At 45.0% G+C, this 14,986-nt stretch overlaps 1 protein-coding gene across 1 annotated transcript in view; it reads left to right on the forward strand.

Annotated features, from left to right (window-relative positions):
• Positions 1–14,632, forward strand: part of LOC103004874 (solute carrier family 23 member 2-like) — a 35,882-nt gene extending 21,250 nt beyond the window's left edge. The window contains exons 5-11 of the mRNA XM_057550441.1: positions 486–732; positions 1,658–1,778; positions 2,872–3,028; positions 3,856–4,109; positions 12,656–12,820; positions 13,219–13,373; positions 14,573–14,632. Of these exons, the coding sequence (XP_057406424.1) occupies positions 486–732; positions 1,658–1,778; positions 2,872–3,028; positions 3,856–4,109; positions 12,656–12,820; positions 13,219–13,353 (1,079 nt within the window). The 3' untranslated portion in view covers positions 13,354–13,373; positions 14,573–14,632. The remainder of the gene's footprint in view (positions 1–485; positions 733–1,657; positions 1,779–2,871; positions 3,029–3,855; positions 4,110–12,655; positions 12,821–13,218; positions 13,374–14,572) is intronic.
• Positions 14,633–14,986: the final 354 nt, after the last annotated feature.

Genomic DNA, 14,986 nt, shown 5'->3' on the forward strand with positions numbered 1-14,986 from the left:
TATATTTTAAATGGTTGAAAAAAATCAAAAGAAGAATAATACTTTATGACATGTCAAAATTGTACGAAATTCAAATTTCAGTGCCTATCAGTGGAGTTTTATTAGAACACAGTCAAGCTCATTTGTTCCCATCTTGCCTGGAAAAGTTTCAGCTGAGCCTGTACGACCCACAGAGCCTCAACTATTCACTCTCTGGTCCTTTACAGAAAACCTTTGCCAACCTCTGCAATAGAAAGTAGGAAAACAGAGACAAGTAAAGCAACAAGATGTTCAGTACATAACTGGGTGATGCCAGTATTACGAGTCATTACGTTATGACTACGATCAATAGGTAATCTTGAAATTTACTTCCTGGAAAACTTCACATTAGGTGAAAATGTCCAACAGACAGTTGGAAATAGAGGACTGGAGAGAGGAGTGAGGTCCGAGCTCGCCTTCCCTCAGTTCCTCTGGGGTCCAGCTTTGCCCCTGCACTGCCTCTGAAGGTACCACCAATCTGGGTGGCCCTGCCGCAGGCTTCCAGGTGCTGAGCCCCACGCTTCCTCTTCAGCTGCAGGGAGCCATCATGGTTGCTTCCTGTGTCCAGATGCTGGTGGGCTTCTCAGGCCTCATTGGCTTCCTCATGCGCTTCATCGGCCCCTTGACCATTGCTCCGACCATCTCCCTGGTGGCCCTGCCTCTCTTCGATTCTGCGGGCAATGACGCCGGGATCCACTGGGGGATTGCCGCCATGTAAGCACCCTCTGGGGAGGGTGGGCCATCTTTGGAGGAAGACTACCCAGTAAGAAGAGTGGGTCCTGGATATTGGCAAACTCTGGTGGTTTACAAATACTTTCACAAACATCACGATACCTTAAAAAGCAGTGAAATGGCTACTTAGAATGTATTATTACTATTTCTTCTGTTATTAGTCCTCACAGACAATAAGTTCATCACAGGCAGGGTATAAACATACTTAGTGCAGTGTTCACAGACAGCTGATTCTACCCGTCCCCTGCCTCCTAGGTTTTCACTGAGCAAATATTGTAAACCTCCAGCACCTGGGAAGGGTGCAAAGACATGGCCTCAGCTCTCAAGCATTTTGTAGCGTAGTGGAGGGATAAGACTTGGGTCCAAGTACCTGTGACACCAGGAGACAGTGATGAGAGTCACAGTGTGCCGGCTCGTTCAGGGGACGGGGTGGTGACAGCCAGCTTGCTGGGGGTGGGGGGGGGGTGGTGTCAGGAAGGCTTCCCAGAAAAAGAGGCCTTTGGCATTTAAACAGAGCTTTGAAGGGACGTGGGGCTGACCCTGGACGCGCTCATTCACTCTGCCTGTTGTGCTCTGACCACAAGGACCTGCAGGACCACCTGGGAGAGAAGATGGTCTGACTCTGGCCTCACTGGCTTCAGTCTGGATCTGTGCAGCTGCCATGCTTATTTCTCAGGCCCCTGCCCACTGTTCCTCTTCAGCCACCAGCAGCCTCTGAAAGGGGCCCGCCCACCTTTTCAGAACTGGCAGGGTGCTGCCTACACTGCAGAGCACGGCCTAGATGGGGACCCTCCCAGCACAGCCACTGCCCCATAGTCCCGGAGACACGTGGTGGCACGCCTTCCCGGACCCTCGCTCATGACGAGCCCAAGTTCGCCAGGTCGGGTGTGGTTTGTTTCTGTTTCAGGACCATCTTCCTCATCGTGCTGTTTTCTCAGTACCTGAAAAACATCGCGGTGCCTGTGCCTGTTTACGGACGAGAGAAGAAGTGTCACACCTCTAAGTTCTACCTGTTTCAGGTCTTCCCTGTAAGAAGCGCCCCCCCACCCTCTGCCATTCTTAGTTGACTCACCTGGAGGGTGAGGGGCAGCCTCTTGCTCTCCCCGATGGCCCCCAAGTCAAATGCTCTCCACCTGCAGCGGCCTCTCCCCCTCAGCCTCCCTTAATTTCCCCGCGGGTGGTGGGAGCCTTGGTGTAATGCCGTCCCAGATCTTCCCTCATTGCTTCTCCCCCAGGAGTAGAGAACTCGCCCCAGGTTGCCGCCCTGGGCCCCACTGTGGGACAGTCTTCTTGTGTCCCTGGGCCGTCCTCATAGCATGGCACTGGGGGAGACAGCCAGGCTCACCGCTAAAGGTGCAAAACTAAGGGCTAAGTTGCTTAGATCAGTTTCTTTCTCATTGGCTCCTGGATAATTCAGATCCTGCTGACGGTGATGGTGTCTCCTTTTTCAGAGCCTTCTCTGTTGAATGTGCTCCACTCTGTCAAGTAGGTGCCGTTGCCAACCACACAAATGTGTTTTCAGGTTCAATTTATCTGTGATATACATTCTGCATTATAAAAAGATACTTCCACATAATGATCTCATTGATCCCTCAGCAACCCTGTAGGCCAGTGGTTCAAAAGTTCAGTATGCGTAAGAATCACCTGGGGACATTGCTAAAAATGCCGATGTCTGGGGTTCTACCATCAGAGATTAAAAGTCAGTATATCTGAGGACCCCACTTTAAGAAATCCTGCCTCAGGCTCTGCAGAGCAATGGTTGTAATTCCATTGTACAAATGAGGACACTGAGGCTCAGGGAATTTGATCCAGGGTCATGTGACCAGCAAGCAATAGAAAGGGAGTCAGACTGCAATCCTTCTGACCCAGGCTCTGTCCACTTTCCTAGACATTTCTGCCTCTACTTGACACACGGTCTCCCCACAGTTTAGTTTCTCTATTCCTGTAATGTGTTCATTATCCACTGACACAGCGGATTCCTGTTGTCACTGGAAGGGTTTGTAACCCAACACTTCCTCATCTCATAGAGCTTTCCCGACTCCCTCCTTCGCCCACCCTCGCTGGGAGGTGTGGGCAGGCGCAGGGGTGGGGCCCAGTGTGAAGGGCGCCTCCCTCCGGCAGGTGTTGCTGGCGCTCTGCATCTCCTGGCTGCTGTGCTTCGTGCTCACAGTCACCAACGCCCTCCCCTCGGCGCCTGCAGCCTACGGGTACCTGGCCCGCACAGACACCAAGGGCGACGTCCTGAGCCAGGCTCCGTGGTTTCACTTCCCTTACCCAGGTAACGAGACGCCCACTCCGGGGCCCATCTTGCCTGGGGCATATGCTTCCCAGGACTGCCCATGAGGCTCAGGCACCAGAGGGGGAAATGAGTAGCGCCGGGGCGGGATCTCCTCCAAGGGATCTGGCAAGGAGGGACAGGCCCCGCGGAGTCCATATGAGACCCCTAAGAGAGGAAGGAGACCCTTGGGTGGTCCTAAGAACCCTTTGGGGGTGGTGGACCAAAGGTTCCCTCTCCCAGCCCTACCTCCTTCCTGGCCCGCATGCCTCGTCCCCTCCTCCACATTGCTCAGGCCCCATCAACTGGGGGTGGGGAAAGCACAGAGGGATCCTGACCTCTTAGCCAACCTTTGGGTCTCCTCATGGAACTGGTGGATCCCACACAAGGGAGGCTTGGGACTGAATTAGAACATTTCTGGGTTGCTGGTCAAGGGCATCTCCCTTCCCTGCAGTTCTTGGCTCAGGGTGTGAGAATAACCACGTTCCAGCTGGGGGCGGTGAGGAGGTCCTGGCCTCATGGACTGGGGAGCCAGGACGTCCCTGAGTAAGAATCCTGGAAGCCTTCAAAAGGCTTCAAGGCCTTCCTGGAAAGAGGCCCGGTTTCTGGTTCTTTTTGTGCACTGTGACCTCAAGGTCAGGGCCTCTGACCCATCCTCAGGGAGGCATGGGAGGGCAGGAGTCTGAGACACAGCTTCAGGACAGTTGTTGGGTTGGAAGACGTGTTGCCTGGTCTTTAAAGCCTTCCAGAGAACCCTGGCAAGGGAATTATTTGGGGTCCAGCAGCCTGTTATCTTCCAGATGAATTTTCCCTCTGCTCTGCATTTTCAGGGCAGTGGGGCCTCCCCACCATCAGCCTGGCTGGGGTCTTTGGGATCATCGCGGGGGTGATCTCCTCAATGGTGGAGTCAGTAGGCGATTATTATGCCTGTGCCCGCCTGGTGGGGGCACCACCCCCTCCGAAGCACGCCATCAACCGAGGCATCGGCATCGAGGGCCTGGGCTGCCTGCTGGCCGGGGCCTGGGGTACGGGGAACGGCACCACCTCCTACAGCGAGAATGTCGGCGCGCTGGGCATCACCAGGGTAAGGCTGCTGACAGTGGCTACGGGGGTGGGGTGGTGGGCGGGCAGGCTAGGTACCTGAATCTGTCATCAGTGTCTTAGCCTCTTACTGTTGCTGCAACAAATTATCACAAACTTGATGGCTTCCAACAACCCAGATGTATTATTTTACTGATCTGGAAGTCAGAACTCCAGCGCAGGTCTCACAGGGCTGCAGTAAAGGTATTGGCAGGGCCGTGTTCCTTTCTGGAGGTTCCAGGGGAGAATTCATTTCCTTGTTTTTTCCATCATCTAGGGGCTGCCCACATTCCTTGGCTATGGCCCCTTTCCTCCATCTTTAAAGCCAGCAACATGGCATCTCTCTGACCTTTCTTCCTTAGTCACGTCTCCCTTTGACCACAGCTGGGAAAGATTACCTGCTTATAAGGATGCATGTAATTAGGTTGGGCCCACCTGGATAACTCAGGCTACTCTGTCCATCCCAAAATCCTTAACTTAATCACACTGCAAAGTCCTTTTGCCATTAAGGTAACATATTCACAGGTTTGGGCATGGACATCTTTGAGGAGCCTTTATTTTGCTTACTATACTTGACCTTCTTGGTTGTGGTCACCTCCATGTGAATGTCGCAAGGGTACCTCACACTCAGAATGGCCTCTATTATGCTCAGTCCATGCCCTCATCCTTACTTCTCCTCCCGTAAACCTTGTCTTAGTGAATTCACCCAGTCATCCTTAACTTCTCTCTGTTGTGCGCTTCTCACAGTGGATTTTATTTTTTCAACATGCGTGCTGCCCTCCTGTCCTCTTGTCTCCATTCCCAGTATCACAGCTTTATCATCTCCCACCTGGACAGGGCAGTATCCCTAACTGTCTCTTCCCAGGATCTTGCCCATCTCTAATCTAGCTACCACACGGCTGCCCAAGGATCTTTCTAGAACCCAATTAAATTAGTCCCTGCTTAAAATCTCTTCCAGGCTCCATTTTCCACAGGAAAGCCCCATAAGGTCAGCAAGAATTCTTCAAGATGGTGCTTTCTTCTTCTTATTATTTTTTTTTGGCTGCATTGGGTCTTCGTTGCTGTGCGTGGGCTTTCTCTAGTTGCGGCGAGCGGGGGCTACTCTTCGTTGCGGTGCGCGGGCTTCTCATTGCGGTGGCTTCTCCTTGTGGAGCACGGGCTCTAGGCATGCAGGCTTCAGTAGTTGTGGCTCATGGGCTCTAGAGTGCAGGCTCAGTAGTTGTGGCACACGGGCTTAGTTGCTCCGTGGCATGTGGGATCTTCCCAGACCAGGGATGGAACTCGTGTCCCCTGCATTGGCAGGTGGATTCTTAACCACTGCGCCACCAGGGAAGTCCCCAAGATGGTGCTTTCTAAGGTGACTTTGAAAAGAATATTATTACGATGTTGCTTTCCTGTATGCTTCAGTGCATAGGTACAGTGTTTCCCAGCACAAGTGAAGTGAGCTTTGGAAAATACTCACTTTCCTCCACCCACATCCCCACCCTGTATTTTCTGATAGCTCCCTTGGACCTATCTACCTCTGTACCCTGCGTGGCCTCTGGCCCATAGTGAGAGCTAAAATCTGTGAGCAAACAGCAGAGCCAGCACCCAGCCCTATGGCAAGTTCTATGTGCTTGGACACTGTGGACTCTTTGACATTTTCCCAAAGTTTCAAGACCTTTAGTGCAAGTGAGAGGAACATTTTTCCACGTGAGGGCCACTGACCCACACAGAAATGTGGGAATGGGCTATGTAAGTATAAAGCAGCAAATATTTTTCTTGCTGAAAGGAAGATATCTCATGCAGATCAGAAAATTATATTCAATAAACAGAACAAAAAATATTTTTGATGTATCATTTCTAAATTAAGACCCTTTACAGGAGAGGGAAAGAGCAGGCAAGAAAAGATACATAGACACCAAACAGGGTATAAATCCAGCAGGAGACCGATTAACTCTGGTCTGGACTCATACCTCCCCCTTGTGGCCCCGTGTTGCATCTGCATTCATGGGCTCTGACCTATTCTTGGTTCTCTCCTGGTCAGTTGGGAGAAATCAGGCTGAAGGCCAAAGATCTCCCATCACTTCTCTAGGGTGTCATGGCTCCCAGCCCAGATGTGAATCCTGAGACCAAAAGACGCCCAGGGCTGCATGATAAATTCTGTGGTAGTAGGATTGGGGATGACCTGCCATCTTTATGAGACCATTAGCATATCCAAAGGGTATTGGTTGAACCTGACAAGTTGATCTATTGTGCTTAGATTCATGTCTTTGTTCCCACAGTTCATTGCTAGGGTTGTAAACAAAAAAAGTTATTTTGATGTGGTTAATTCCTATCACTTGTCTTCTAATGAAGAAAGTTAAATAAATTAGCTCTTAAACTGGAAAGAAAAATAAGAAAAGGCAGAATCTGCTGCTTTATTGCTGCATTAATGGACTTCAAGTTGTTGACATTGGAGTATCTTTAAAAAATGTTTCAATTGTGGTAAAAGACATATAAAATCTACCATCTTAATTATTTTTGTGTACAGTTCAGTAGTATTCAGTGTATTCACATTGCGGTGCAACAGATCTCCAGAACTTTTTCATCTTGCAAAACTGAAACTACACTAGAGTATCTTTTAAGGACTGGGAGTAGAAACAAATGCATGAGAAGAGGTTCAAGAACTACCTAAGCACATTCATTGATAATAGACTCATGATGGGATATTCAGACATTTGCAGCACAACTCTAACTTTTGAGGATGAGGCTGAATGCTTCCAGGTCAGAGGTCATTTTTGTCTCACTGGTAGCTGTCACTCAAACCCCAGAAACAACCCTTGACTAGCACAACAATCATTACTGTCCAGCGTGTGACAGCTGTGTGTGCCTGGCACTGGGATGGGATGTGGACCAGAGCCCATAATCTTCACAGCAGAGTGGTTTTTTTTTTAACCTTTGTGGAAACTTTTTATTTCCAGATCTAATAGCTGCTCTAAGCGGGTGAAACATACTTCTTTAGCATTCCCAAACTCCTAGCTGCTTGAGAAACCCTATGCAAACCAGGTAATAGCAATTAGTAGTGACTCTAGCACAACTGGTCCTTGATTTTGGACCAGTTAATGCTGTATAATGCCATGGGGAGGAGCCTTGTCTCTGTTCTGTATCTTAATGAACCTCCGGATAGATGAAGGAGGAATCATAGTTTACACATAATCCATGATAATTGCTTGTTGAGAAAATCTAATTTGTCCTAATTGAGAAAATGTATCAATTAATAATAATGAAGTGACTTATAGAGGGAACTTTTTAAAAAACTTTATTGAAGCATAGTTGATTTACAATGTTGTGCTAATTTCTGCTATACAACAAAGTGATTCAGTTTTATATAACATTTTTCATATTCTTTTCCATTATGGTTTACCACAGGATGTTGAATATAGTTCCCTGTGTTATACAGTAGGACCTTGTTGTTTATCCATTCTATATATAATCGTTTGCATCTGCTAATCCCAAACTCCCAATCCATCCCTCCCCCACACCTGCTCCCCCTTGGCAACCACAAGTCTGTTCTCTATGTCTGTGAGTCTGTTTCTTTTTTGTAGATAAGTTCATTTGTGTCCTATTTTAGATTCCACATATAAGTGATATCATAGGGAATTTGTCTTTCTCTGTTGACTTACTTCACTTAGTATGATAATCTCTAGGTCCATCCATGTTGTTGCAAATAGCGTTACCCTTTTTAATGGCTGAGTAATATTCCATTGTATATATGCACCACATCTTTATCCATTCATCTGTTAATGGACATTTAGGTTGTTTCCATATCTTGGCTATTGTGAATAGTGCTGCTGTGAACATAGGGGTGCATGTATCTTTTCAAATTAGAGTTTTGTCCAGATATATGCCTAGGAGTGGGATTGCTGGATCGTATGTCAATTCTATTTTCAGTTTTTTGAGAAACTTCCATACTGTTTTCCATAGTGGCTGCACCAATTTACATTCCCACCAACAGTGTAGGAGGGTTCCTAGAGGGAACTTTGTGAAATGTAAATCACATCATGTCACTACCCTGCTTAACACAACTCTACTGAGTCTCCTTTGTCTTTGGATTCATTATTTTTAATTGTAGTAAAATACACGTAACATAAATTTAGCCTCTTAACCATTTCTAAATGTATAGTTCAGTAGAGTTAAGTACATCCAAATTGTTGTGCAACCAATCTTCAGAACTCTTTTCTGTTGCAAAACTGAAATCTGTACCAATTGAACAACTCCTTATTCCCCCCTCTCCCAGCCCCTAGCAACCACCATTCTACTTTCTGTCTCTATGAATTTGACTGCTCTAGGTACCTTATATAAGTGGACTCATACAGTATCTGTCTTTTTGTGGGTGGCTTATTTCACTTAATATCCAAGGTTCATCCATGTTGTGCAGGTGTCAGAATTTATTTCCTTTTTAAGACTGAATAATATTCCACTGCATGTATATACTACGTTTTGTTTATGCCTTGTCTTTGGAATTTATTGTAACTCCTTTCCATGGCCCTTAAAGCACTTCATGACAGAGTCCTTTCCTTGCTTTCCACCCCATCTCCTGTCTCTCACCCTGCGTCACTGTGCCCCAGGCACATCAATTCCCTCCCCTATGTTTATTGAGATACACTTGGCATATAACATTTTGTGAGTTTAGGTGTACAATGTGTTTATTTGATACACTTATATACTGCAATATGATTACCACCATTAGCTAACACCTCTATCACATTACATAATTACCATTTCATTTTTGTGGTGAGAACATTTAAGATCTACTATCTTAGTAACTTTGAAGTATACATTTTTGTTAACTATAATCACCATGGTGTGCATTAGGTCCCCAGAACATATTCATCTTCTAACTGAAAGCTTGTACTCTTTGATGAACATCTCCCCATTTCCCCCACCCAGCAGCCCCTGGTAACCACCATTCTACTCTTTACTTCTACAAGTTTAGCTTTTTTAGAGTCCACATGTAAATGATATCATACAGTATTTGTTTTTCTCGGTTTGACTTACTTCACTTAATGTAATGCCCTCAAGGTCCATCCGTGTTGTCACAAATGGCAAGATTTCATTCTTTTTTATGGCTTAATAATATTTCATTGTATATACCACATCTTCTTTATCCATTCGTCTGTTGACAGACACTTAGATTGTTTCCATATGTTGGCTATTGTAAATAATGGTGCAATGAACATGGTGGGGGGGGTACATATATTCTTTTGAGTTAGTGTTTTCATTTTCTTTGGATAATCCCAGAAGTGGAATTGCTGGATCATATGGTAGTTCTATTTTTAACTTTTTGAGGAATCTCCATACCATTTTTCATAGTGGCTGCACCAATTTACATTCCCACCAGCAGTGCACAGGATTCCCGTTTCTCCACATCCTTGTCAGCACTTGTTACCTTGTGTCTTTTTGATGATAGCCATTCTAACAGGTGTGAGGTGATATCTCATTGTGGTTTTGATTTGTGTTTCTCTGAGGATTAGTGATGTTGAGCATCTTTTCATGTACCTGTTGGCCATTTGTATGTCTTCTTTGGAAAAAAATGTCTGTTCAGTTCCTCTGCCCATTTTAAAATTGTTTGTTGTTGTTGTTGTTATTGAATTGTATGAGTTCTTTATATACTTTAGATATTAAACCCTTATCCAATATACAGTTTGCAAATATTTTCTCCCATTTAATAGGTCGCTTTTTCATTTTGTTGATTGTTTCTTTTGCTGTGCAAAAGCTTTTTAGTTTAATGTAGTCCCACTTTTGGATTTTCACTTTTTAAAAAAAAAAATTTATATTTATTTATTTATTTATTTTTGTCTGAGCTGTGTCTTAGTTGCGGCATGTGGGATCTTTGTTGCAGTGTGCGGACTTCTTAGTTGCAGCATGTGAACTCTTAGTTGCAGCATGCCTGCGGGATCTAGCTCCCTGACCAGGGATCGAACCCAGGCCCCCTGCACTGGGAGCACAGAGTCTTACCCACTGGTTCACCAGGGAAGTCCCTGATTTTCACTTTTTTTGCTTGTGCTTTTGGTGTCATATCCTAAAAAAATCATTGCCAAGACCAATGTCAAGAAGCTTCCCTGTGTTTTCTTCTAGGAGTTTTGTGGTTTCCAGTTTTACATTTAAGTATTTAATCCATTTTTAGTTAAATTTTGTGAGCGGTGTTAAGATAGTTGTTCATTTTCAGTTTTCCGCATGTGGTTGTCCAGTTTTCCCAACACTATTTATTGAAGATACTATCCTTTCCACATTAAGTTTTCATGGCTCCCTTGTCAAGTATTAGTTGACCACATATGCATGGGTTTATTTGTGGGCTCTCAATTCTGTTCCATTGGTCTATGTGCCTATTTTTATGCCAGTACCATGGTGTTTTTTTTTTTTTTAAAGACAATCAGATGTTTTTATTTAGTTATTTATTTATTTTTGGCTGTGTTGGGTCTTTGTTTCTGTGCAAGGGCTTTCTCTAGTTGTGGCAAGCGGGGGCCACTCTTCATCGCGGTGCGCGGGCCTCTCACTATCACGGCCTCTCTTATTGCGGAGCACAGGCTCCAGACGCGCAGGCTCAGTAATTGTGGCTCACGGGCCTAGTTGCTCCACGGCATGTGGGATCTTCCCAGACCAGGGCTCAAACCCGTGTCCCCTGCATTAGCAGGCAGATTCTCAACCACTGTGCCACCAAGGAAGCCCAGTACCATAGTGTTTTGATTACTATAGTTTTGCAGTATAGTTTGAAATCAGGACGTGTGATGCCTCCAGCTTTTTTTCTATTTTTCTTTTTCAGGATTGCTTTGGCTATTTGATGTCTTTTGTGGTTACATAAGCATTTTAGGTTTTTTTTTTCTACTTCTGTGAAAAATGCCATTGGAATTTTGACAGGGATTGCATTGAATCTGTAGATGGTTTTGGGTAGTATGGACATTTTAACAATATTAATTCTTCCAGTCATGACATGGGATACCTTTCCATTTATTTGTGTCTTCCTCAGTTTCTTTCATCAGAGTCTTATATTTTTCACCTCCTTGGTTAGATTCATTCTTAAGTACTTCATTGTCTTTGATGCTATTGTGAATGGGATTGTTTTATTTCTTTTTCAGATGTTTTATTGTTAGTGTAGAAAAATGCAGCTGATTTCTGTATGTTGATTTTGTATCCTGCAACTTTACTGAATTCATTGATTAGTTGTAACAATTTCTTGGTAGAGTCTTTAGGATTTTCTATATATAAGATCATATCATCTGCAAATAAAGATAATTTTACTTCTCCCTTTTTGATTTGGATACCTTTTATTTCTTTATCTTACCTGATTGCTATGGCTATGACTTCCAGTAATATGTTGAATAGGAGTGGTGAGAGTTGTCACCCTTGTCTTGTTTCTGATCTTAGAAGAAAAGCTTGCAACCTTTCAGCATTGAGTATGATGTTAGTTGTGGGCTTTTTGTATATGGCCTTTATTGTATTGAGGTGCATTCCTTCTATATTTAATTTGTTGAAAGTTTTTTTTATCCTGAAAGGATGTTGGATTTTGTCCAATGCTTTTTCTGTGTGTATTGAGATGACCATATGTTTTTATCTTTCATTCTATTAATGTGGTGTATCACATTTATTGATTTGCACATGTTGAGACATCCTTGCATCCCAGGGATAAGTTCCACTTGATCACGGTGTATGATCCTTTCAATGTACTGTTAAATTTGGTTTGCTAACATTTTGTTGATAGTTTTTGCATCTATATTCATCAGGGATATTGGTCTGTACAGTTGACCCTTGAACAATATGGGGAGTGGGGTGGGGTTAGGGGCACCAACCCTCCTTGCAGTCGAAAATCCATGTATAACTTATAGTTGGACCTCTATACACGTGGTCCCTCCATATCTATGGTTCCATCATATCTGTGGTTCCACATTCACAGATTCAACCTATCATGGATTGTTTAGTACTACAGTATTTACTGTTGAAAAAAATCTGCATATAAGTGAACCCACACAGGTCAAACTCATTGTTCAAGGGTCAACTGTACTTTCTTTTCTTTTCTGTCCTTATCTGGCTTTGGTATCAAGGTAATGCTGGCCTCCTAAAATGAGATTGTGAAGTAAGTATTATTAATCCCACCTGGTAAATTTGGAGGCTGACATTTTGAGAGGTTAGGTAACTTGCGTGAAGCCATACAGCTAGTTGGAGGCAGAGTTGGGATTGGCTCTCAAACCCCATTCTTAAGCATTGGGCCACTCCCTCCCAAGAGAGACTTCTTGCCTCACTATAAAGTCTGCCTAGAGAAGGAGCATTGGAGTCAGGACTTGAAGACATGTATGAGAGCAGCAGAGAGGAGAGGTGAGGGCAGAGGCTGGGACCCAAGGTCACACCTTCATCCTTTCGCCAGCACCATGTGGGAGTAGAGGGGGGCCATTTCTGGGTCAGTCGATGCTGCTCCTGTGGGTCCCCTGGAGCCATTGTTTGTGATGCCCCAGGAGCAGGGCAGAGGCCTCCAGGGTGTGTGGCCTAGCTGCTGCTGAGCTCCTCGTCTCTCCCCCATCTCCCTGAGTGCTACAGGTAGGGAGCAGGATGGTGATTGTCGCTGCGGGCTGCGTGCTGCTCCTGATGGGCGTATTTGGGAAGATCGGGGCTGCGTTTGCCACCATCCCAACCCCTGTGATCGGAGGCATGTTCCTGGTGATGTTTGGGGTCATCACTGCCGTGGGGATTTCCAGTCTTCAGGTGAGGCAAGGCACCCTGAGGAAAGCAGCAGCGTTGCATCTCCTGAAAGGAGCCCATGGGGATGGAGATGAATGGAACAGCGTGGGGACAAGGGAGGAGGGGAAGGGAATCCTCAGTCCCAGAAACTGCACTGGCCCCAAATGGGAGAAAGAAATAACCAGAAGCATCCAAATTTCTGAAAAACAAAATTGCATCAGTTTGAATTGGATTATCCAGACCACTCAGCTCCCAGGGTCAAGTGGGAGTCGGGACTTGGCTAAGAACGTGTGCCCTCTGAGTCCAACTTCCCCCTCCAGTCTCAAGTGGCGGGGGGGTGGGGTGGTTGGGAGGGTGTTTGATTGATGTGCAATACAGGTACTGATCATTCCGGCTCTGCCGTGGGGGCCTCTCTCCTGCAGTACGTGGACATGAACTCGTCCAGAAACCTCTTCATCTTTGGCTTCTCCATCTACTGTGGGCTTGCTGTTCCCAACTGGGTGAACAAGAACCCGGAGAGGCTCCACACAGGTGATTCTCCGTCCTCTAGACTGTGACCACGCCAGGGGCAGAGCAGGTGGGGTTCCTGGTCCCTGGGAATTCCTGTCACTTTTTTAAAAAATTAACTGTAGTCACCATGCTGTACATTACATCACCATGACTTATTTATTTCCAGTTCTATTGAGATATAATTGACATACATCACTGTATGAGTCCCAGGTGTACAGCATAAAGGTTTGACGTACATATATTGTGAAACGACTACCATAATAAGTCTAGTTAACACCCATCTCCTCATATAGACACAATAAAAAGAAATGGGAAAAAAAAAGAAAAAATTTTCTCCTTGTGATGAGAACTCTTAGGATCTACTCTCTTACCAACTTTTCTATATATCATACAGCAGTGTTAACCATAGTCGTCATGTTGTACATTCCATCCCTCGTACTTATTTATCTTACAACCAGAAGTGTGCACAGTTTGATCACCTTCCTCCAGTTCCTGCTCCTCACACCCCCTGCTTCTGGTAACCACAAATCTGATCTCTTTTTCTATGAGTTTTTTTTTAACAGTCTCTATATAATAAGTGAGATCATACAGTATTTGTCTTTCTCTATCTGATTTATGTCACAGCATAATGCTCTCAAGTTCCATCCATGTTGTTGCAAATAGCCAGATTTTATTGCTGAATAATAGCCATTGTAAATATATACCTCATTTTTTTTAGTCATTCATCCATTGATGAACACTTAGGTTGTTTCCATATCTTGGCTCTTGTAAATAATGCTGCAATGAAGGTGGCTGTGCACCTTCTTTTTGAGTTAGTGTTTTCTAACTAACTTTATATATATATATCTTTTTGAGTTAGTGTTTTCTAACTAACTTTATATATATATATCTTTTTGAGTTAGTGTTTTCATTTTCTTTGGATAAATAACCAGGAGTGGAATTACTGGGTCATATGGTAGTTCTATTTTTAATTTTTTGAGGAACTTCCATACTGTTTTCCATAGTGGTTGCACTAATTTACATTCCCACCAACAGTGCATAAGGGTTCCTTTTCTCCACATCCTTGCCAACACTTCCTAGTTCTTATCTTTTTGGTGAAAGCCAAACAGGTGTGAGATGAGATCTCACTGTGATTTTGATTTGCATTTCCCTGATGTTGAACACCTTTCATGTACCTATTGGCCATCTGTATATCTTCTTTGGAAAAATCTCTATTCAGATCCTCTGCCCATTTTTTAATCCCTGTCACTTTTGTCTTCACTCTAGGGATTCTCCAGTTGGACCAGGTCATCCAGGTGCTGCTGACCACGGGCATGTTTGTTGGTGGATTTCTGGGCTTTCTACTGGACAACACCATCCCTGGTAGGGCTCACCTTTGCTCTGTAAGCTGGCAGTTTGGGCAGATGGTCAGCATTTGGGTCACCCACATTGCTTCTCTAGCCCCAGTTCTCATGTGAGACTGGCCACAGCATACCCTGAGTGGGCCCTGCGTCTGGGTGGGGTGTATGGGCCTGTACTAGCTTTCTAGGGCTGCCATCACAAAATGCCACAGACTAGGAGGCTTAAACAATCGAAATGTATTTCCTCACAGTTCCAGAGGCTAGAAGTCCAAGAACAAGGTGTTGGCAGGATTGGTTTCTCCTGGGGCCTCTCTCCTTGACTTGCAGATGGATGGCCTTT

Source organism: Balaenoptera acutorostrata, chromosome 7, assembly GCF_949987535.1.
Source record: "Balaenoptera acutorostrata chromosome 7, mBalAcu1.1, whole genome shotgun sequence".
NCBI classification, from domain to species: domain Eukaryota; kingdom Metazoa; phylum Chordata; class Mammalia; order Artiodactyla; family Balaenopteridae; genus Balaenoptera; species Balaenoptera acutorostrata.